Source organism: Triturus cristatus, chromosome 9, assembly GCF_964204655.1.
Source record: "Triturus cristatus chromosome 9, aTriCri1.1, whole genome shotgun sequence".
NCBI lineage: Eukaryota > Metazoa > Chordata > Amphibia > Caudata > Salamandridae > Triturus > Triturus cristatus.
In genome coordinates this window covers 739,036,693-739,060,854 of record NC_140592.1, presented here as the reverse complement: position 1 = coordinate 739,060,854, position 24,162 = coordinate 739,036,693, and the positions used below count along the sequence as shown (strand labels likewise).

General features: G+C 42.3%; 1 protein-coding gene across 4 annotated transcripts in view; it reads left to right on the top strand.

Annotated features, from left to right (window-relative positions):
* LOC146798689 (integral membrane protein GPR137-like) overlaps positions 1-24,162 on the top strand; it is a 125,204-nt gene that overhangs the window by 57,718 nt on the left and 43,324 nt on the right. For 3 of the 4 annotated variants that reach the window (XM_085625985.1, XM_085625988.1, XM_085625987.1), the window contains exon 9: positions 10,540-12,868. In XM_085625985.1, coding sequence (XP_085482111.1) covers positions 10,540-10,705 — 166 coding nt within the window. In that variant the 3' untranslated portion in view covers positions 10,706-12,868. Of the gene's footprint in view, positions 1-10,539; positions 12,869-24,162 lie in introns of those variants that run through there. The other variant, XM_085625986.1, reaches the window with a different exon arrangement.

Genomic DNA, 24,162 nt, shown 5'->3' with positions numbered 1-24,162 from the left:
TCGAATTCGAAGGGTGCCTTGATCTGACCAGCATGACATGCGCACTTGAACCTTCACCTACATGAAATGCTAGCAGCCCGGGGGATTACATTCAGAGCCCCCAAAACTCGAAAGGAGTGCTGGCAGCCCCTGACCGAGCCAATCCTTTCGCTGCTCTCATCCTGTTTACAGCAAGGGAGCAGTGTCTGTATTGGCTCAGGAGTCATGTAGGTGGGATTGGAGGGCCCAGCTGGTGAACTCCTATGCACGCCTGGTCAAGAGTGTTCTCTTTGACGTACCGGATGACCATGAGTGTTACTGGGTTTTTTGCACTGATTAAGACATCCGACTTCATCCTGTATGGAGAGTTACTTTATAAATCAGTATGTGAATGGTTTTCTGCCCATCGATCACTTAGTTTGCAAATGCAAGAATGAACCCCAGGCACTATTATGTGACGTTTATTTTCTTATAGTTTCAATACTTTTATTATTGCTATGACTTTTTCATGATTTACTTGGTAAAACTAATGAGTGCATTTTCCTTTTGGTTTTGCTGTTGATATACTTCAGTCACTCCTCTCCTGCCAATGTCTGTTAATACCTGATTTAAAGAGGTCCATTGCACTACTTCCTGTGTTGGCTTTCCGAATTATGCCCATCGTAGCTGTAAAACCATGATCCAAACACCTGTAAATAATTTCAGTTGAGAATAGGCATGTGTGATCCACTCTGATAGTAACCGTGCTTCCCAGTATGAAAGCTGCACCAGGGAGTCTGAGAATGACGTGCTCTATGGAAGGGTGAGTACCTGCTAAATCCGGCAGAGCATGATCGCGAGGTACGTGCAAAGCGAGTTCAGGTGGTAGGGGCTGCAAATGCACTAGCAAACGTTAAGATTGGAGTCGGCAGTCTGTGCGGCATGGATTGTTGGTGGTGCAGTGCAGGGGCTATTTCAAGATGTATACCTGGCTGAGATGACTCTCGGAAAGTGATGAGCAGGACAGAGGTCCGCTTTCAGATAGGTGCCCAAGTGTATCACATAGCTTCATTGTCGTTTGTATTCCTTCAATGTAGAAAACAGTATTTGCAGTCTTTATACAATGCAGGCATACCTTGGAGAAGCAATGGAGACATCTGCATAGAGCGTTGGGTCAGAAAGCACAAATTAACAAACTTACCAGGGAGCTTGGTTCTTGCGCTAGAAGAGTATCGGTCCAGAACTATGTTCTTGGGAGAGGGGGGGACACAGAGCATTTAGTAGGTGCTGGATTGAGGGAACAATGAATCAAATTGGGGGACGGTTATTCAGGGGCATGCAGGTCAGTGGGACTGGATGTAGGTCAGAGGGGTTGATGAGTTTCATTTGGCTCTCAGGTGAGCTGTGAGTGTAAAGTTCTGGGGTGTGTGCTGGAGTAGGAACTGCATGAACATATAAGCAGTATAGGGACCTTCTGCATACAATCTTAGATTTTCTCTGCACTAACAACTGGGAAATGGAACATTTATGGAACAAAGCCTGGGAAGGCTTGCCTCAGTGACTTTTCTCTTTTTTGCAATTTTGAACGCTCTGGTTCAACCATTATTGCTAAGCCAGGCCCTTTTGCCCAAGCCCTGCTTAAATACATTGACCCCACGTTGTTGCCTCCCGGAGACTCGCCTCTAAACCCGCTCTTAAGGGGTACAGTAGTATGACTACATTGCGGCTGCATGTAGTTTATGGACAGTGCTTGTTGTGCAGCTATCGTGCTGTTATTTGTATGACTACAGTACTGACTGTGCTGTGTGCCGTAGAGATTCAAAGGGCATTTTGTCGTAACGACAATACGGTGTTGTATAGACCGCCCCATGCTTGATGTCGTATTGATGCAGTGAATTGCTGTCACTGTATACATCAAGAGCTGCAATATTTTCTATGCCATTGTGTGCAGATCTAGAACGTGGCGTTCACTTATGTGCTGTAAAGGGCTTCTTGGGGTGTGTAAAATACTGAGGGAATCGCACACTGACTGGAACGCGTGAACATGGTGACTGGATTAGTTGGATAGAAATATACTCCACAACAAAGATGTTTTGGATTATGCAGGGCAATCCTGCTGGACTCAGTATGGGTGCTCACCTTGCTGCCTTCATACCCGCTCAAACTCCCTGGTGTTTTCCATTTCACGTCCAGTAAACTGGCGGTCTTTGTCTACTTTTGCATGAGTAGTTTTGGTCAAAGAGAAACGCGCAGTAAAAGTTTAGAACCAAGCCGGGCATTTTTGAAAATAGCATGCATAAACTGCGTATGTCCACCAAAAGCTTTCCCACATTGATATTATTTACACTCGCTCCTGTGCCTCTGACAGTCACATTGTGTAGATGAGTAAGATGAATATAAAAAAAAAACAGGCTATTTGTATGTTCGGATAGTTTCTGTTTATATTTTGAGTGATTTACCTACTGTATGCTTACATTGTTGTACTGCCCAGGGAGTTTCAACACTGGCTCTCTAAGATATCGACTAAGATAGTGGCTCATCCTATGTGTGACTGTGCTTTTTACTTCGACCCTAGAGGCAGCGTGCATGTGTTGCTCTGTGAGGCATGCTGTAATTTCTCTGTAGTTTGAATGCACCTACCACATGTCCACCGCTTTTCATTGGTTGCTTGGTCCACTTTTATAAAGTCCATAGTTTTAGTTTGTGAATCGAGTACATTTGTCCCGGGATGTGACTGTTTTGTTCCCGCCCTGTGGACTGCCTCTGCTACATGGATCCTTTCGATATGGGCCATGTGTTTTGGTCCGCGCATTACTTTTTCTTTTGCCTCTGCTTGTTTTGTAACTTTGCTGTTGAGTTCCGAACACTGCTGCTATCTCCAAGCGCTGTCCGTCCATGTTGACTTTGCTCCTGCTCCCTCCTGTTTTCCGTGCTCCCACCCCCGTTTTACTTTGTGTTGGCTTTCTTCCCACGCCTTTCCCGTTGCCTGTATTGTCTTTGTTCACACCACCCCTCCCGCCGTAGTTTGTGTTGACTTTTAAAGAAGCTTATATGGAATTCTGTTATACTTTTCTGCTCATTATAGAGAACTCCCCCTTCTACATTCGGTCCAATTCCATACGCCTTTTTCTTCCCTCTCAGGTATGGATTGTGTTGCTTCTTACAAAAGCATGGGATTCTACAGTAAAGGGAAAACGAGCATATGCAATGCAATAAGTTTTGGATTTGCGAGAGTTTGAGCTATTGGTATTGTAAATTACACTGCCTTTTATATGTGTTTTGAAAACCTTGCAAGAGGTGCATAAACACAAACTTTGTACTTAGCCGTTGCTTATGAGAAGCAAAGCTGGCAGTAAAAGAGCAGCAGTTACTGCCAGCCTTGCTTCTCGTAAGCAACGACTATAAGTACCAAGTGCGTGTTTACGCACCGCTTGCAGGTTTTCAAGACCCATAAATAAAAGGCATTATCATTTACAATGCCAATAGCTCAAACGCTCGCAAATGCAAGACCTATTGCATTGCAAATGCTTGTTTAGCTGTGTGAGCGTGAACTTGTGTTCCTTTTCCCCTCTGCATAGCAGTGTGCGCCTAGTTCTCTAGTATATGCTCTACAAGGAAAGTTTTGCTCTGTGAGTTGCAAAGATGTGAAATTCACCCAGTCCAGTGTTTTCCTTGCATTTTGGTGCTATGTAAAGCATAGACTGGAGTACAAGTCCCAGAATGCGCAAAAAGGCATCATTCTCTTCACCTAACATGATATTTTAAGTTTACCTACATAATAAAAATAAATTAAAAAATCACATGCCACATCCCTAGAACATAGCTATTTCTGTCCAGGACTTATGCTGTTGCAAATCATTGTTTCTGGTGTGACTAGTAGTGAATTGAACTGAAAGTAAAGTGCAACTCTCAGAATGCACAGATTTCTTCAATGAAATCATGGGAGTGGAAATGAAGCATCCATCTGATGCAGCCAGAGCATTCTGCAAACGCTAGCTAGATTGCTCACCATGCAGTCCCAGTTCTGATTGCAATATTCGTGCACTGTATCGAAAGATGCCTGCCTGTAAAGAGTGGTTTGATTTTATAGTAGTGAGAGATCTACCAGCATACCATAGCAAGCAGTATCTGAGCATCAAAAGAATTGTGGGTGCATTTTTGACAATATAGAGAGCAATCTGTGAAGTGAGGGCATCCTTTATTTAATCATGTTTTGTTGTTGCTCCCTATAAATCCAGTAACGTGGGGGAGCTTGCGGAGTCTGAAGGGCACTGAGGCTGCGCAATTAATGCCATTGTTCATTTCACCGTTTTGCTCTACACTGCAAGATTTTTGCTTTATTTATATCATTGCATGCGGGTCTAAGCTGATGAGAAAGGTGAGAGTTATTGCAGGAGTCTTGCCGATCAGAACTGTGATTTTGGTCAATTTATTATAGATGTTGTGCTTGCTAATGCACCATTTTACACCAGTTTTATAATGTGTACTAAAGTTTGTTAATTAACGTTCATTAATTTGTCTTAAGCCTCACCACTTTCAAATTCCACCAGCTGCCACTGATATAGTCTTCGAAAATAGAAATCAATATTCAAAATAGACCCCATAGTAAAAAAATAAAAAAATAGAAAAATTGTTCTAGAGCTTCCCAGAATATTGGATTGTGATCAATTTAACATAGCCTGAGCTCCCGTCTATAGCATTCCAACTTCATCCCATGATTGTACCTGCACATATAAGTTAATCAATATTAGTTTGTGGCCCCTGTCTTTGCTATTCATATGATAATCAGGAATAGCATGTGTTGTGCCTAGAATTTCCTAGCTGCTAGAACATATAATAACTCAATCACAAACCCCACCTGGTCTCACCCATAGATTATAACCCATCCAATCCCTACAAATAACAATACATCAAAAGAGAAAAGACAAGTCCTTAAGTTTGGAAAAACATATACACCTCCCAAAAGAAAATATAATTGGTACTAAGTCGAGTGGATATCATCAAAATCATCTCTTCACTTGTTAATCGAGCTATGTATTAATAATTTGCTGTGTGTACGTGATCATGTTTAATTGTATGTAATCAATATTTCTAAATTACAATGGAGTTTTTTTCATGCACTTAAATTAAACAAATATAGTACAGACCTGTATCGATATACACAATAACCAACATTCACACCTCAATTCTAGAGTAACACAACATCCAAGTGGCCTCCTACTCGCAGGCAATCTAATCGTTAAGGTTACACTCTTGAGATACAACACTTGCTCGTTTATTGCTGCAGTTAAACTGACAAGGAGGGAACCGTCCAAGAGAATTATACTAAACCACCAGAGCGGGGTATACTGGAATCACCATCCTATAAAACCAACCTACCCCTGATTTATCAAAATGTGGAATGAGTAACATTTGTTTTAATCATAGTAACTTTTATAACTGCAGCTACATTTCAGTTCATGCCCAAATGTAACTCTGGCCCACACACATTTCAAACATCACAACTTATTTGTTTGTGGTAATATTCAATCCTGCTGATAGGAATACATCCTAATTGGTAACCGTTACACTAAGCAACCCAGTGGATATTCAATATCGAGCCATTCTCTGAGGAAAATGTTAAGACTCTCGCCTGTATCTAAGCCGGAGGTATACATATCGAGACGCGTCGCGTCTTCCCCGGGTTATACCAGCACGCAGCCACTATTCAGTTGGTGCCCCAGTCAGGACGACAAGATGCGCTCCTCCCTTCATTTCATGAAAGCCTAAAAGACCCAGCTCCGACTAAAGAAGCTACGGATTCTGTCACTTATTTACCACTGTGATGATATCAAGAGTCCTCCGTAGAGAAATTTATTCACCCTGATGAAGACCTCCTATTTAAGAAGCGCCACGCAGAAGGTCGAATCGCGTTGGTAAACTTACGGTGGAGGCGAGCCTTAAATAACCCAGAAAGAACTAACGCCAAATTACCTTTGACGATTTCCTAAAAAAACCCTATTTAAATATAGGGCTCTAGATCTGGTTTCTAGACTACGAGGCGACCTCCCCTCTCCTTTTTTGGCACCAAAAAGAGACTCTTGTACTGTGAGGACCCTATGACAAAGAGTCCCCGTACCTTTACTTAAAGAAAAACGTAGGACCTTACTTTTCATGTATATAAACCCACTGAGCTTTATTTGTATAAGTGTATCAGCATTGTCCAGTTGTTTCTTCACACTGTGTCTAGTTGTCAGTTTGTACAGATGTAAGTGATTGCTTATTTGTTTTCGTGCTGTATTTATTGTTATAGATGTATGTCAAACAGTTTGATACATTCACTTAATGTCTGAGTAGGCCTTGCATAGGAACAACAAGTCTTGATGAAACAGTTTAAACAGTTTTGCTTTGTATTTAAGTGCTGGCCAGGGATAAATAAAAAATCCAATTGGCAATTATAAGTACGTTTTATCGATGGTGTCAGAGGTATCCTATTTTTTCCACTTTAGCATTAGATTCCAACCTCTGTACTCCTGAACAGAATCATTCCCCTGTTTATAAGACTCTCGCCATCAGCGGTTCAGCAACCTTTTGATTTGCCTCCAGCTCCAATGCTTGCACAAGTTCCAAGTCATACTGCTATACCCCTTATAAGGAAGACACCTAGGTACTCCCCTTTAGTAGAACAAATATGGTTTTGAATTTGGTCAGCCTAAACATAGACGCACAATGTCCCCTACTCGGTCTCTATTGGTGAGCTCCCGTTCTGACACCGACGCATCTTCTTCTTATATCCCCACATTTTAAACAGCATCTCATTTTGAAAATTTCACCTGTGGATGACCTCACCATTTTCCATGACATTATTTGGGAAGTATTGAAGCTGAACATTCCTCTAAATATGCCTCGTCCTAATGTTTCTATCATTGTGGAGACTTTACAACCAAGAATGTCTCCCACACCTTTGTTGCCCCTCATACCAGGTCTGTTGGAGAAGGTGATTTTATCACCAGCTATTGTTACAGCTTACCAGCAATTAAACTTGTACCATCCAAGGCGAGGTTCAAGAAATAAATACTCCTAGAATCAACCCGCTGTATCATCATGGTAACAACCCCAGAACAGCAAGCAAGGACTCTTCCTTGCTTCCCTATGATATCCTTGCCCCCTGCACTCCCCCCATCTGCTCAAGTGGGGTGCACCATTACACAGCATCTAAAAGAGTGGCAGAAATCACAGATGACAGATGGGTACTAACTATTGTAAGACATGGTTTCTCACTGCCTTTTCAAGGCACCTCCACTGGGAACACCACCAAAGCCTGCTTCAAAAATCCATCTAGCCGAACTGCACAAAGAGACTACATCAATATAAATGACAGAAAATTAATAGAACCAGTCCTTCTTCCCCATGAAGGGAAATAACATTTATTCAAGTTACATATTTCCTAGTTCGGAATAATCCGGGATCTGCATCTTACAAACGAGTGCCTCAAAAGAGAAAATCTGTGTACTAGCACTACATCATATTATTCCACATCTCAAACCGATAGATTGGATGTGCACTGTAGAACTACAGGATGACTTCTTTATCATTCCTGTTGCGATAAGACACAGACATTTTCTGTGATTTGTAGTAAGTTCTTCCTACTTCTCGAAAATGCTGTTCTACCCTTTGGTCTGCAGTCTGCGTGTCAGACATTCTCCAAGTGCATGGCAGTAGTGGTAGTCCACAGCCGTGGCCCGTGCAGGTAAAAGCGGTAGGGGGGTGGATTTTGACAGATGATGACAAGGGAAAATTCATTATTTAGTTAGTTTTTCCTCGTCATCTGTCGGACCCACCCCCCTTCACCCGGTTCATCTGGTCTTTTGGCTGATAAAGGCTCACATTACATTGAAAGTAGAACTGGAGTTGCAGACCATAATCTTGCTGTTGCACTACTTGAGTTTAGAGGTAAACCCTCAAAAGTTAGTGACATCCCTGGGCAAATTATGTTTCATGTAGCAATTATTCAAAGGAAAGAATATTAGCAATCTGGGGGAAGTAGAATCTCCTCTTCAGAACTCTCAATTCAATAATTCATCAAGTTTTCTCCGTATGGGTTCCATGGCTTCCGGTATCTCCATTTTCCTGAATGTGTGAACACCTAGTTAGCCACTTAAGCAATGCTTATAGGATCAGTAGTCTCTGTGAAGAGACAAATTGGATGACAGACTTCAGCTCTTGCTACCAGCAGAGCTTCCTGGTGTTGTAAAAAGAATAAGCTCCTACAAGATGTGCCTTTTCAACAGAACCCAGGTGACCTATCTGTACAAGATCTATGGTCAGGAAGAGAGTATCATTGTCTCGTATATATTTGGCCCAAAGGGCAGTCCAACCAGATTTCAAAGCTTTCCTCCCATCTCTGATGACAAATAGCATTCTCATTCAGACCAACAACACAAAGAGGTGCATTATTTAAACAAACCAAGAGGAATGACATCAAGCCCCTTGTACCTGCCAGCTCAGCAAATCTGATTGTGGCCAAAGGCTGCACCAACTCTCCATGTGTTCTTCAGAAAGAACTGAATATTTGTAAAAGTTTGCCTGGATGGTCTTTTTGGTGGTCATGCCGAACTCTTCAGTCTCTTGCTACCTTATATATTGGATATAAGTCGTCCAAGGTCCCTGAATACAGCGGGAAATTATTCTAACATTTATAGCTTTACTGAAGATGCTTAAAATGCAGAACCAGGACTACAAATAACAGTTTCATTGTTTGTGTCCTTGTGTTCAATAGTCTCTTGCATCTGGCTTCTCTTTCCAAGGGAAAATTAATTATTGTTCATTTACATGCAACCCCTAGAAATCGAACATTAATCAAGGTCTGTAACCAGCCAGAATGGGAAAGCGATAATGAGCAAAGCCATCCTTTTGCCAGGCTGAGTATAAGTCAAGGTACTTGGTTTATCAAGAGAGCCTACAACTTTCTTTCTGGCAAAAGGAACGAAGCCTAGTTTGAACTAGCTGCCAAATTCTGTTAACCAAGTGATGTAATTTTCTTAGGGGGGAAACCTGGTTAGACAAAACTCTTGCACTAAAGTGGGTACTTTCCATTTTGGCAAATATTATTGAAAGTGTTTTAATGTGGATTGACTGGAGTAATAGAGTTGGAAACAATGTATTGGATTATTGAGACTAACTCTGTCCCAAAGGCTATCTCTTTCTTTAACCCTAAACCTTAGAGTTAGGGTTAACATTAAGGTTATACTTAGTATTTTGTTCAGCGTTAATATGGTACATCATGTTAGGATTACATTGATTAAGCGTGAGTGTGGAGCAGTGCTAACAATAGGGTTACGGATATAGAAAGGGTTAGATTTGCAGTGGCAGCGTAAGAGTCAGTGCTGGGTCAAAAGTGTGATTTCGAATTTTGAGAAGGGATAGGACTAAGATTCGGGCATTATCGCTTCATTTGAGTTAATAATAGAAAATCTACGCACGATGGGATGACATTATTTTATGAACTATATTTAGGACACCGTATTTGTCTGATATTTTGCAAACCATATTCTGATGCACCCAAAAGCTCTAGCTGATGGAAAGAAAGACTGGGATTTGGCTGATATCACTTGAATAACACTAAGCAATTGGTCAGGACTAGGCCAGTTGTGCGTTGCTGCATCTCATTCATTAAGTCCCTTGGAGGTGGTAGTGTTAATGAACCGCTTAGTAGTTTGAGGTAATTTCACATTACCAGCTTCTAACCAGCTGCCTTCTTTCCAAGGTTCTGCATCAGTCTGTACTGCTGTTGAGTGTGCTTTGTGAGGGATACATTGGAGTCGAATTTGATATAGATGTACTACCAGAAGAGAGATTTTATCACATAGGCTAACACCAATCTGAGAGGTTATCAGATTGGTAATTGTTTTTATGAGGTATTTGGCGTCCTTATCCATTTGTGATGGCAAAGCTTTTTCCTTTAGGGATGCCACCATCACCCCTGTAGATAGCTTGGGAATTCTTAGGAAGGGCATTTCCTTGGCTGTTTGAGCCACATGTCACTACTGTTTACCCCAAATACAGGGCCAAAGTGTGGTCTGAATGCACAATTCAGTCTCTCAAGCCTCTAACAGACCTGTTTCTAAACAAACCTATTATTAATCCAGAAGTGATTTACCGCAGAGATCATTTTGGTCTTTTTTTCTGACTCCCAGAAAACCTCTTTGTAATTGTTGCTAAAATATCACCTCTCTTAAAATATGTACTTTTAGAAGTGCTTTAAATCTGCCCCTGTTGTTTTCATTTTTGTAATACTTTTGTGAGAATGGAGCTTCTTTTTTTCGACATGAGCTGTTTGTATGTCTGCATATCCTTTCTCCAACTTGCAGCGGCAAAGAAAAGTTGGTCCTCAGTATGGCAGATTTCCTTGCGCTGTCTGCTGCTACCCATTGTCCTCCGTTAAGCCCTAGCAAATGGCAGCAATGTTCGCTTTTACATATGAAGTTGATGTTCTCTAAGCTCCGACAAAAATAAAGGGATCTTGACTATTGTTATTTTGTTGCCTCTCCACCATTTCCTTGAGTTATTTTATTTTATTCTATCTCTTTTCTTCCCCCACAGCTTGTCAGCTAGTCTTCAGAAGATACCTTGGTATGGCTCCGTGGGCCGCCAATGCAGCAGCGACCACAGTTTTTTAACACAACCTCGCACAGCGCCTTTGCTATTCTCCCAGGACCACACGCAAAGCAACCATCACCATAGCCTCTACTCTACCCCACAGACGTAAGCTTGTGGGACTGCTGATGGCCAAGGTGAATTTGCACATTTGTGGCCTGAGACCACTTCGATCTGAAAACAGACCTCTGCACTGGAAAAAGGATGCACTTAATCATGAAAGAATGGAGAGAATGAGGAGAAAGGCACACATGGAATATATTTTTGCCAAAAGACTGTCTCTTGTTGTAACTGCAGTGTGAATGTTTGTGAGACAGGGCTAAGATGTCTATTATTAGATGTTCCTGTCTTCTGCTCTTGCATTGTCAAGGGAATTTGTATGAGGAAGGATGCTTGTGGTTTGCTCTCTCTGTTTCGCAAGCACTTAGTCTTTGTTTTTTCATACCACTTCCCATCAAATTGTTTCACTAGCTCGCATGCTGTTCCTCTTATTATTTTCTTGGCTTCTGCTTCTTGATTATTTAATTTTGCCTATCTTTTGTCTTTTCATTTGCATGAGTCTAAGTTGCTACTATTCTCTTAAACTTGTTTGATCCCTCATTCTCATCTGTGGTGCCAATGTTTTATGTGTCTATTAGTGTGTTTCTACATCTATTGTGGTATGAATACTTCACCCTAGTTTTGGTTCTCCATTCTCCCAATGCCTATTACTGTCAGGATCTCTTGTTGGACATCATTTCATCTTGCACAGTTTTAGCGGCTGTCTCCTCATGCAGCCCAAGGTGAAAATGATTGCTATGACAGGCAAGTGCCACAGGTTGGGAGAATGTGCTTTGCCGCAACCGTTGACTAGGTAATGCCAGAGTGCTATACTAGGTAATGCCAGCGTGCTATACCCTTTCAAAGACAAAGTCGTCCATTGTTTTGCCTTCCCAGATGTTTTGTCTTTGAAATAAGCGATGACTTCATCAATAGCCATACGTATGAGCTAGCACACTCTGCCATTGGTGTGGTCTCTTTGTATGTGATCTTGTCATTGATGCTGATGGCAGAAGCAGATGATGTTAGGGCTTCTGGGTCTATTGGGTGCTTTTGGTAACGTACTTCATAGAGTTCCAGACAACCTAATCCTTTCTTCCGGAACATTTACTCTTTCCTGATGTGACTGTGGCTCTCTGGAAGGCGTTCCTCAGTGGCAACCCAGCAGCTTTCTCACAATGTCAATTTAACACTGAAAGCAAATGATACAATTTGCAGGCCCCACTCCGAACCCTACCTGGGCCATTGTGCATTACCAGCATTTTACACCACACCTGTGCTATTGCTTCTACCAACCTAGCAGTGTTAAGGAAGCATCGGATCTATCACCTATTTCTGTTTGTAAAACTGTTCTTCATCTTTCATCTTTCTCCTTTGTAAAAGTCAGTTTTCGTACCCAAACTGTAGACATCTACCCTTGACTTTGACTGCCACATTGCTGAAGACGTGTCAGGTCCATACTTCAGGCACTTCTCCAGTTCATTTTGTTCTGTCAGGTTTGACCATGCCATGGTGCAATCTATCAAATAGTAAGTCATTTAAGAGGATAAGTAGCAACTACCTGAATGGCACTTGGACAGACCACATTATTCAGTCTTCAGGAAGTCACATTTTTAATATATGGGAACTTTTATTGATGTCCATTTAAATGAGGTATGGTGTCCTGAAGATTTGCTGGGAAGTGATGTCCTAATGCTTTTCCTGTAGGCATTCTGAAAGAGGGCAAACAGTACGACATCTTTTAAACAATGTGATACATGCAGGTTTCTGCGATAACTGATATGAAGTCTTGGTGCGCTGGGTCAGAAGGATACCCTGAGATAAATTCCCCTTGACCCTCCCAATTTGCTGAAAATACCTGTTAGCATTAACAGTGTTTTACTGGAGAAAGGAGTGTTACATGGAAGAGTGGAGGAAGGGCTACATGTATCTGTCCAAGCATCTTTCCCTTACAGACCATTTTGTAGTCCAACTGCCTGCACCCCTGCACTTTAGATATCTGCCTCTCACTCTCCTATATTATAAGATTGGAATACACTCGTGCAGAACAGTCGCGCCTCAATTATCTATAATAGATTACTGCTTAGGCCTGTATGTAATCTGGGACCCACTGGACCAGAAATAAGTTCTGCCTGTTTTTAAATGCAATGAACACTGTGTTTAGGGAATATGGCTCATAAAGCTTGCCCTGTGAACTCTTACTCAGTAGTGGAATAAATAAACGTTTTATGTTCAACTCTTGGCTATTTGCTTTACTTGATTGTGTTTCGGCTCGCATTGTTTCTTGTGTCCTTCATCTGGATTGGGAGCAAGCCAATCTAAAAAGGTCTATCTTCAATTTAACCTGAATCTGGCAGACACAATTAATCTCCAGACAGCTCTAGAGTTCTGCTGATTTACCAGTGAATCGCTACTCAGAAAATGTTTGTTTTATTGTGCATCTTTCAGGACTCATTACTGTCTAGTCACCCCTTAAAGGCTAGAATGGTTTTTCAACACTTAAGTTCCCCAGCTGCGAGGTCGACCGCCCTAGCTGTTAGGCCACATCCTCTCCCCTTTAGATGGGATGGGGTACACCTATCCCACACATCCCAGAACTTCACTTCTGAAGTATGAGTAATTGCCTGGCAAAATTTCACTACCTCTTCTATACCTATCTCCCAATACATAAACTAAAAATACCAAGAGTACAAAGGCGTTGTTCAAATTATTTCTTGTTCTCTTTATTATGCACTGCATTCCTGTTTTGTTGCAGGTTCCGCCTCACTACTGATTTTAATGTTAAAAGGACACTGACCCCTCACACATTATATTTGGCGTAATTCATCATAGGGACAGTCCTTGCCAGCAACAGTTGTTTCTAGACGGGTTCTTATAAGATCTGTATTTTTGTATGAGTTTGAATGCAATGAAAGATCGTATCTTAATATGAGAAGGGCTATTCTGCTAAAATAGTGTGTACTAAGGGACACTAACCCATTTATTTGGTTGCCTAACAACCACACAGTTAAAAACAATGTGAATAAGCTTTAGTAATTAGGATCTCCTTGCCTGTGCTAGCCATTCAACATGTTTATTCCCTGATGTGGCATCTGTTTGTTCGAAGACATTCTCCAGGACCACCCAGAACCCTCTCACTACTCTTTTTCTTTCCCTAACAGTCGTTTTGTGCAATGTGTGAAGAAACAAAGTATTGTAACCTGCTCCTTAATTCCTGTTTGGAATATTCAGTGGTTTCTGTGGGTGAAGATATGAAAGGAAGAGCATTCGGTTATTGGTGAAATATGTTGTTGTGCTTACATTATTCTCAGATCAGACAGTTGCATATTGTTCTGTGTTTCTGTTGCATATACAATCTGGAATCTTCTTTGTAGGATGTAGATGTTTATTCAGAAGCAGATCAAATTATAGCTGAAATCAATAACATTGACAGCATTGATTACAAAAGAAGAGGGGGGGTTGTATCAGTTTACAAGGCTACAGTTCGGGTTATCCATGAAAGCCATTGTTTTTCAGAGGCTAGTGTCAAATGTTTTGGCTGGCCTCAAAATGTTTTATTTCAGGATGACATTTCTGCAGAACGTTGCAAAGGAGCATTCCAACAAGTCTTGAGCTGAATTGCGACCACAGGTTTCACTCTTCGCAAGAAGAAGGGCAATTTATTGAAACAAAAGTAGACTATGTGGGATATCCAGGACTTAATTTCAGGGGAAGCAGTCAGGCTAAAGTAAGAATTCATGGGATAAGTAATACTCTAATTGTTGTAGTCCTACGTTACTGTTTATGAACATGGTTTCATGACTCTTTATCTCTTCCTAAAATATATTCTAGCGCAAATATGGGTTTGTATTTGCTGTTTTGATCTCAGTCTATTCTTCGATGATGTAAATCCCTATGATATGGCAGTGTACTATTGTTCAGTCCTTCTTGTCATAACGTGCTATACTGCTACAGCATCCTGGTATCTGTAGTTCTTTACCTTGTCTATGCATCAAGAGTATGTGCGACAATACTTTTTAGGTCTCGACCTTGCTATCGCGTAAGCGATCGCAAAGCGAGACTATAGAAAGCGGGTTTGAAAAGTGCTACCAAAAAGCGGATTGCATCGCTAGCACGCGCACAATCACGCGCATCGTGCCGCCATGCAATCCGCCTTTTGGGAGCACTTGAAAGGGTCCGCTCCCCCGCCCCCAAGCGCACGCGCGTGCCACGCTCCGCCCGCGTCACAAATTTGCTTTCACTTTCCCGGCGGACGCGAGCGTCCGGACCACTTTAGGAGCCGGGCTTGTTTATTATTATCTTTATGCTGCTTTCTTTCTATAAGTGATTAAAGTAAATGAAAATAATATGTTTTACGTGTAGGTAATCCCTGTCTTTATACTTCAGTCGTTTTACTCTCCATCAACAATTCTTGTTAAAGTAAGCACTTTTGATATATATCACAGTACTTCTTGCTCCCCCTTTCAGCCGAACGCACCCACTTTGCTAACGAACAACAGTAGATGGACGAGACCACGAGTAATATTTTTCATTTTCAAAGATCTCTCGCACATTTGTGATCATTCACAAGACTGTGTTTGTGATCACGGCTGAGGTGTCGCCTTCACTAGAAGCCTGTGGGCGCTGCAGGAAGCGCTTGTTTCTACTGATGGCGGAAACGCGCCAGCGCTCTCTTTGCATCTTAATATCCTCGTGACGATGGATATAGAAAGCTTGTACACTAATATACCCCAATGTGAGGCCTTAGAGGTGATTAATACTGTATTAGAACAGAGAGCCCGCCCACACCAGGTACCGTCAGATTTCATCGTCAAATGTGCAAGAATTGCACTTGAACAGAACTACTTCATTTTCAATGGCGATTTCTATGTCCAAGTGAAGGGAGTCGCTATGGGCGCAATTTTTGCTCCGGATATAGCGAATCTATATGTAGCCGCATTTGAAGAGAAGGTGATCTATAATAACAACCCCTTTGAGAAAGAGGTAAAAAAATATCTCCGTTATATTGATGACGTATTCTTAATATGGGAGGGTTCCGTTGACAGATTACACGAATTCCTGTCCTGGATCAACCAACAGAATAACCACCTAAAATTTACTATGGACTATGATGTACAGGCAGTCAATTTCCTGGATTTGCGAATCTGGAATGATGACGGCAACTTGTCTACTAGTTTATTTACTAAACCGACAGCAAGGAATACATTGCTTAAGTATTCCAGTCACCACCCACGTAACCTACGAGATAACCTCCCGTTTGGACAGTTCCTTTGCATCAAACGGAACTGTACTAAACGGGAGGATTATTTCAGAGTAGCCAAAATATTACAGTACAAATTGGGGATGAGAGGCTACCCTTATAGACTGGTCAAACGTTCTCTCAAAAGAGCTTGGTACTATGATCGACAAGCACTATTGGAAACAAAGAACAAATTGGTATCCACACAAGAGGTTATTACCTGTGTTACAACTTTTGGAACTGAATCCAATTCTATCAAGAAGATAGTAACCAAAAATTGGCATCTGATTCAAAAGGTAGAACCCCAGTTGGCAACACCTCGTTTTGCATTCAGAAGGGCAAGGAATCTTAAAGATTCCCTTGTCAAGGCATATAAAGAACCAGCTCCCACCTCTTTGACTAATTTATGGGGACTTCCACCCATAATGGGCCACCATCCCTGTGGACATTGCGCAGCTTGCCCCACAACATCAGTGGTAAAATCCTGTGTCTTGAATGGAAAAGAATGGGCATTACGACAGCATACAAACTGTCTTACTAGGAATGTGATCTACTGTATAGAATGCCCCTGTGCCCTTTATTATATTGGCAAAACTACACAGGAAGTGAAAAAACGTATAATTCAACATCAATCTCGTATTAGGTGCAAGATTACAACAGCACCCATGGTGGAACATTACATGGAAAAGGGGCACACCCCTCTTGATATGAAGTGGTTTGTGTTAGAAAATGTAAAAAACACTAAACGCAGACAAAATGTTGATCGTCTCCTTACAATGAAGGAAAACAGGTGGATCTTGTCAGCTAAAACTGTTGAGCAGGGAATGAACTCTTATATTGAATGGCAAACTCTAGCCACCCTGTAAATTTTGGAGATTCCTCTGTTTTGTATTTCCGATATACTTCTGTGCTCAGGCTCTTTTGCTAGATAACGAATGAGTGTAGCTGTATTTGGAGTCACGAGTTTGAACCCCGACTACTATGCAGTTTATGGTGTATCCATTACTAGGCCAGGATTGAGTTCGCCAGTCTATATACATATATGACCATGGCTTATACTCTCATTACTCATAATTAGTTCCTTCGTGTTAACATTATCTATTGAGATATGTTCCCAATTGTGTCATGCTTTGTGAAATTTAGGACACTTCGTGTGCCCGTGGACATGGTTGTGCCTGACTAGTAGGCTCGATTTATTGATAGCCGATATTATACATTTTTAAATCTAGGTCACATCACATACGAGTAGGATTTCTCCATAGATTGGCGCCTTATTAGATATCCGGGTGCCCAAATCCTTGTTACAACTACTCTTAACCTTAAAATGGTGATGTTGAACATTTCGTGCGAAAAGTTTTGTATTTGACTGTTATTAATTTCGTATACACTTAATTTTGTATACACTTGTGTTGTTCATTCAATTTAAAAGAGAGAAGTTTATGAGGCTATACGAGGATATATTGAATTTACCTTGCTATGTCGGAGTAGATGACTCCGTTCAAAGATGGCCGCCACATTTAACATTGAGTCAAGGCGATTTGCGATGGTGCTTACGCTTAAATGATTCCCACATGTGGGGGTCGTGGCTTCTCGGATTTGTTGGGCGAGCGGTACGAAGAGAGCAGACTCGGTGGAGACGAAGTAAGCGCCTTTCTGGGGAGGGCTCTACAACCTCCATAGAAGAGTAGGTGTTGATCTTTGTTTGACCCGGTTTATTTTATTTCAGAGTACATAAGCGCAGACGAAGGTTGTCGCTGTATGTGAGTACTGCCAGATAGCATGTTTACTGACTTTCTTTCTGAAATAGGTCCTGTGAAGAGACTTAGGACTTCCTTTCTGTTTTTGATTCTGGTGTAGATTGAGCACTCTCACAGAGAATTGGATTACGTGAGCCTAAGGCTTCACATGAAAGTTTAAGTAAGTGTATCTATTTCTGATAGAGGGAGACGTAGTTGCTATTTGACATCTTTTTGGTAGACATTATTTGTGGTTGAAACTATACACTGTAGAGTTTACTTCACGGCACATGTTTGGTGTTACTTAGTTGGTGTTTTGGGTCACTAGGTGTACTGACACGTTTATTATTTTTATTGGGTGGTCTCAATGAGAGACCTCTGTTTTCCTTCAGTGTAGTGACAATAATAATTGATAAGCTCAGATAATTAAAAATGTTAGTAATTTATGTATATTTCTGTGATAGATACGAAGTGCAACTTGAGTCCTGATGATGGTCTCAGAAATTGAAGGTTAAGAGACCGAAACGTCGACGCTGTGACACTTCTTCAACAAAAATAATTTTCATGTGTTGTGTTGCATACATTACAAATGTGTAAATTGGTTTAATGTCATATGACCAACTGTGTTAGGTGCATATTTGTGTAAAAGTGTCAATGACTACTGCCTAAATTGTGAAACAAGACAGTGGTTTTGGTTGCCAATGTTGAAATTTAATGAAGTTTCTATACTTGATTAATGAAAAGTGTTGAAACACTATAAAAAAAGATTTATTTTTGATATAAAAAGAACACAAAAGAATGAATTGTGGTCTTGTCTGAGTTCCTTGAAATAATGCTCACTTCGGTGACGATCCAATTGATAAAAATAAGTTAAATAAATCCTCAAGGTTTATTCTTGTGTCTAGCTCTTTGCACTCACTGCGCCCTCCCTGAAGCAGGGGCAACTGCTGCTCCCATTCACCAGTGAAGTGCTCGATAGCGCCTAGAGCGGAGGGGCTCTCGCTCAAAAAAACGGCACCAAGCACGCGTTTGTGTCAGCCTCCAGCAGGCCCTGCGCCTAGAACATAAGGTGAGTGTAGCAGCCTGCCTCTGGGCGACGTGCTAGGTTCACCCTCCGCCCCCCCCCCCCCCACACTTCATTCTCGTGGTCCTTGTCTATAAATCGTGCGCCACGAATCAGTGGCGTTTAGTTCGGCACGGTAGACTTGCTTTGTGCAGCACCAGACATGTCGCCTTTCAAAACCCTCGCGGCGCTAGGAGACCTACTGTGCACATAGTTTCAGTGCCTCAATGCGAGAGCTGCATGATCTAGGGTCGGAGGTGAAGCCACGTGACCCAGGAGGGTGTGGGGGGGGGGGGCGCTGCGTCTGCACATGTGAAGCAAGCCTCGCAGCAGGCACGCACACACACCGAGCGAGGCTCTTGGGACCCCGACCTGGAAGAACTGAGGCTGAAATTAAAGCACAGCCCCAGGCCGATCCTTGCAGGCTGATTACGGTTTATAAGGGACACCCCATTATTCTTAAGACCTGGTACTCCTTTCATCATCCTCTAGAGTCTATTTGTAATTTGCTTGCAGATCGTGAATTTGCAAAATCCCGAAGGGTCTGGGGTTTGACACCGTGCATGGTTGCAGAACTCTCCCGTTAGAAACCCTTTGTTGCACCTGGCAGCACATCAGTGATCCACACGCTGGACCTTTTGGGCCAGCAGAGATCTCATTTTTTTAAACCTCATCCCGGACATGTCCTGAATGCAAAGTGAAGAAATTCCTGACAGATGAAGTTCTTCTAATGTACCACAGAATGGAACCGACTCCTACTTTGAGGGGCGTTAATAGTGTATTAAGGCCCTTAGGCTTAAAGGGCAACAAAAATATAAAAGAGCAGCTTCACACTCTGGTGCTGAGCACGGGTCATTGGGGTCATCTATCTAGAGCCCGTGTGCCTCATTTCCTTAAGGCCCCCGTTCTTGGGTTATCACGCACGAGAGGAGCCCTGCTGCCGAGGCGCACAAAACGCATCCCCTTGCAATGACACTTCTCCTCAATCAGTCTTCTCCCCATTACAGTCATTTATTCTTATCTGCCCCTGCCTCCAGTTTTCTCTCTCTTTCTCCCTCCCCCATTTCTCCGCCCCTCTCAGAAGGGTATGCCTTTCTCTCCATCTTTCTACCCCGTCTCTCTTTTCATTTCATGGCACCGCCATTGCCAGCGTGTTCTCTTCCACCTCTCTCTTTGAACGGCTGCCTCTGGCGCAGCAGCTCTGCGAGTGATTCCCTCCCCCCTCTCACTTTTCTCACTCCTTCCCTCCCCCTTCCTCTTTTCCATTTACTCTCCCCCACCAATCTTCACCACCGCTACCCCCTACCAGTCTGACGGCGAGAGGAGAGACTTGCCGTGAGAAACTGGCCTGAGTGATGCATGGAAAACTGAGTCAGCACCGTGAGGGGACTGGTTTACTGGGAAGCGCTATATTCAATCCAGTCTTATGTACACGCACATAACAAACTTTTAGGACCTGCCATTTAGAGGCAGACAGAAGGGGAACCGTATATGCTCAATGCATTAAATCTCATCACGGCACATTGTAGCAAACGTGAAATAAAATTAAAGGTAACGTAAAAAGGAAACCTACTCTGGGTGCAAGGTGAGGGGCGACAGCTCTACATACCTTCCTCCTTAACATTCCCCTGCTACGATACTTAGCTTTTAGTATCTACTATTGCTCTTCATTGACACAAGTGCTGAATAGGGTAGAATGAAAGGCGTGGTACAAGGACACTCGTTTTAGGGGTTTAGATAACAAGGAGGGAGGGGTTCATAGGAAATGTATAAGAAGCGGTAATACGTAAAAGCTGGCAGTATGGACATGGAGTCTACCCCGGCACGGGACACAGCCTTCCCTCCACGAGCGCCCCACTGTTAATGGCTGGCAGGACTGAGTTTAATATGCATCCCGCCATTGTATTTGTGTTTGTTTACTCCTCACGTTAGCAAACCGAGCTTAGGTGCCTGCAGTGAGATCAGCGGGTTTGGCATTCGGTGAGGTTTTGTTTTCCCGTTGCGATATCAGGGATGGCGTTGGCAGTGAGATCAGCAGCTCTACAATTGTGTGTGGTTTCTGTTTCAGGTGCCTGCCTGGAGATCTGATGGTTTTTTTTTCGGTGTGTGGAGCTATTGGCATTGTAAATGACAATGCCTTTTATTTATATGTTTTCAAAACCAACACATAGATAAAAGTTGTGTCATTTACAATGCCAGTAGCTCAAAGTCTCGCAAATGCGAGACCTATTGCATTGCAAATGCTTGTTGAGTTTGGAATCTGCAATTTGGTAAGTCAGATCCTGTGCAATATATTTACAACAGCAATTCTTGTCAAAAGCTCACGCTCACACCCAGTACTTATTTGCAGCATATTATATGTTCAACCCACTTAGGAGAGAGACAAGAGTTCCATCTTGTTGTATTTACTCTATTGTGTATGTTTTTCAAAGAGCTTAGGTAGTTCCATACAATCTCATCATTCTGACCCCTAATGTGGGTAAACGGTTTATAAATCCATTTTCTTTTTTGTCCCTTTGGCAACAGTAGTAAGTCTTTTGTTCCCTGCATGTTTCCTCTGTTCAGTTACCATTCAGTCCAATTGGACTCATTCATTTGGTAAATTATGGTGTTTTTATGTTCAAGAAACTTCTTTCCAATTTTTTTGTGAGGTCATTCTTGTGTAGATTGCATGAATATGCAGTCTTATGCACATAGTGGCTATTGTGATGTGTGAGTGATCTCTGTTCCCTTGGAGATGCTAAGCCTAGTTCAATCTGAGTTGTATGTGTAGTAGGTTTGCAGTCACTACACGAGCTGCGTGGGAAGTATCCGACTACTGGAAGTATGTTCCACAAGGTGGGTTTTCTCATGTTTTTCAAGGGTCTTGGTCTATTATGTATAACCTGATTTCAATTTTTACGGCCTCTTTTGCACACAAACAATGGATTATCTACCCTGTTACGCACCTTTCACAGACAAATGATGTTGCTACTTTTTCAACCCATTTGAATAAAGGGGACAGAATAATCCATTAACTGTGGTGCATCCTAATCATAGGGTCCATAGGATGGAAGAGAAGCACCACCATGATGAAGCATGCCACCTAGTGTTGGTGAAAGGCCATCGTCCTCTTAACAAAAGAAGCAGTGTTGAGGTAGAAACTGACAAAATAGGAAAAGAATAGATAATTAAGAAAGAAAAAATAGTTTGAATCTGGCCTCTGTATCCTCTGGTGTTTTCAAAATGTCACCACCTCCATATTGTGGCTGTTGGTGGTCATGCTTCAGACTTGCAGGTGCAGGACCATCAGATAGTGAGAGCTGGATTTGTAGGACTCCGTGATCGTGGCCATGGGCATTTAGTTTGTGTTGTTTTCGTCTGTAGAGAACACCCAGATTTTGCCTGTGTACCTTGTCTAACAGGCAGGTTTATGATCAGCCAGTGGCTTATCGTTTGGAAGTGTGAATTAATGATGGGAGCAACTGGACGGTTAGTGGCTGGACTGTATGCTTTAGGTGTGGCAGCATAAAGGATGAAAGCATTCGGTTCTGTGCGAGTTAGGGGTATCTCCTTTGGTTCAGAAGAGAATAACTGGACCCGAGACCTTAGTCAGAATAACAAAAACAAAAAAGCATATGTCCTTGCCCTGGCACTATTTATTACTTTTTGAGGTCCACCATTGAAGACCCTTAAATCAATTGAGGTGTGAGCCCCCTACAGTAATGGAGTTCCATCAACCAACACCCCCTAAGTCTCCGTCAACTAATGATGTTCAAAAAAGACTTCTCTGTGTTCCTACATTGCTGCCCATATTCCTCAGCTAGTTGGATGTCATTTTACAATAAGCACAGGTTAAGTATACCTCTTTAAGAAATTTGTAGCCTATCCATATGTGTTGTCCCACCCCTAACATATCTGCAGCTTGCAAACTGCATTATATTCTCTGTTTTACGGACCCTAGCAATCTCTCTAACAGTGTCTTATATTTTCAGACATTGATGCGGTTTTTGATTCTTAATTAAATCAAAAGGCATATAATTATCTGTATGAATCTCTTACAACAAAGGCCCACCAGAAATCATCTGGGGCGGGGGAAATCCAGTACCCTCTGTGCTTGTTGGGGTTGGTGGGGCCCAGATGTATAATTAATACCACTTCTAACTCACGAGGATTAACAGTAAGCACAGATTTTCCCCAGTTGAGAAGATCATTGATTCTCAGTCATAAAAAATGAGGTAACCATGTTCCGAGGTCCGGCATGGCACCACGACTAATGTCTGCACTGAAGCTGGTGGTGGGACCCGAAATGGTCCCAGAGGTAACCACTGGCACGGAGGGTCGAACCACTGGCAGAATTGCAGTCCGAGTCCTCATTTTTTGTTGAGGCCCAAAGGGACACCAGAGATAGCCAAAAGTGTGCTGAGAGGCGCAGCATAGTATCACAAAATTCCTGAAATTGCTGCGGTGTCACCAAAGGATGTAGAAACTCGGATTGCCAAGGAATGAAAGTCGGAATTGGACCTGAAAGAGCGTGTTTGGGAGCGTGACCGAGAGGCACTTATATGCTCTTGCATCTTTTAATGAGTTTGAGAGTGGCTAGAAGCAGTTGAGTCCCGCTTGGACTTCTTGTGCTCCTTTTGGGACTTACTGACTTTGACCACGACAGAGATATGCCATAGGAACTACTTCAGGAATGGGACCAGGACCTTTCCATCAATTTCAATCCATTACGGTGTGGAGTCTCTTGTTTGGTGACCTACACTTTCACCTCATGGTCCTGTATGGCCTTCGGATTCATCAAGGCACAATTGCTACCGTACTTGAAGTTGTGGCCCGACACCAGCATCAAAGACAAATCTGGTGGTGCTCTGTCACAGACATTTGCTTGTACCAGTTCCTTACAAGGTACAAACCCTGTGGTTTTAGGGAGTGACATCCCTAGCACAATGGAATTCTAGGTACATTTTTGAAGAAGTTTATAGAATTTTGTCTCATGAGAGACCAGGGATAGCCCCAAGTCTAGGTGCTGTGGTGCAGAAGTAAAGCAACTATCATGGCGTGATGGCGCTTATGGGTGGCTCCACACGTCACTTCTGAAGTGGAACAACGTTGGTGTGGAGCTGCACAAAGCTACCTACTAGTACGCCAGGGGGGTACGGCTTGAACGTTTCTGGGGTTAGTGTGACAGCCAGGAGAATAATCAAAAAGTGAGTAATCTGCTGTTAGATTATCTACCAGTGGAAGTGTTACCAAAAGTAAGTAACTTGTATGTTAGTCCCCAGAATTACTTTTTGCAACAATCTAGGCTTAACCAATGTAATTTAATTTTGTTATGTATTTTTTTGTTTAGAAGGGCTAGATGTACGAACAATACAAATAGGGATTACCAAAAAGCAATTTTCTGGGAATTTCTATTTGTTAATCACCATCACTAATGTGCGAAGGGGTTGTTTAGCCCCTATTCCTAAAATAGCGATTTGTAGTGGGCCGCAAATGGACCTAAAGACTGA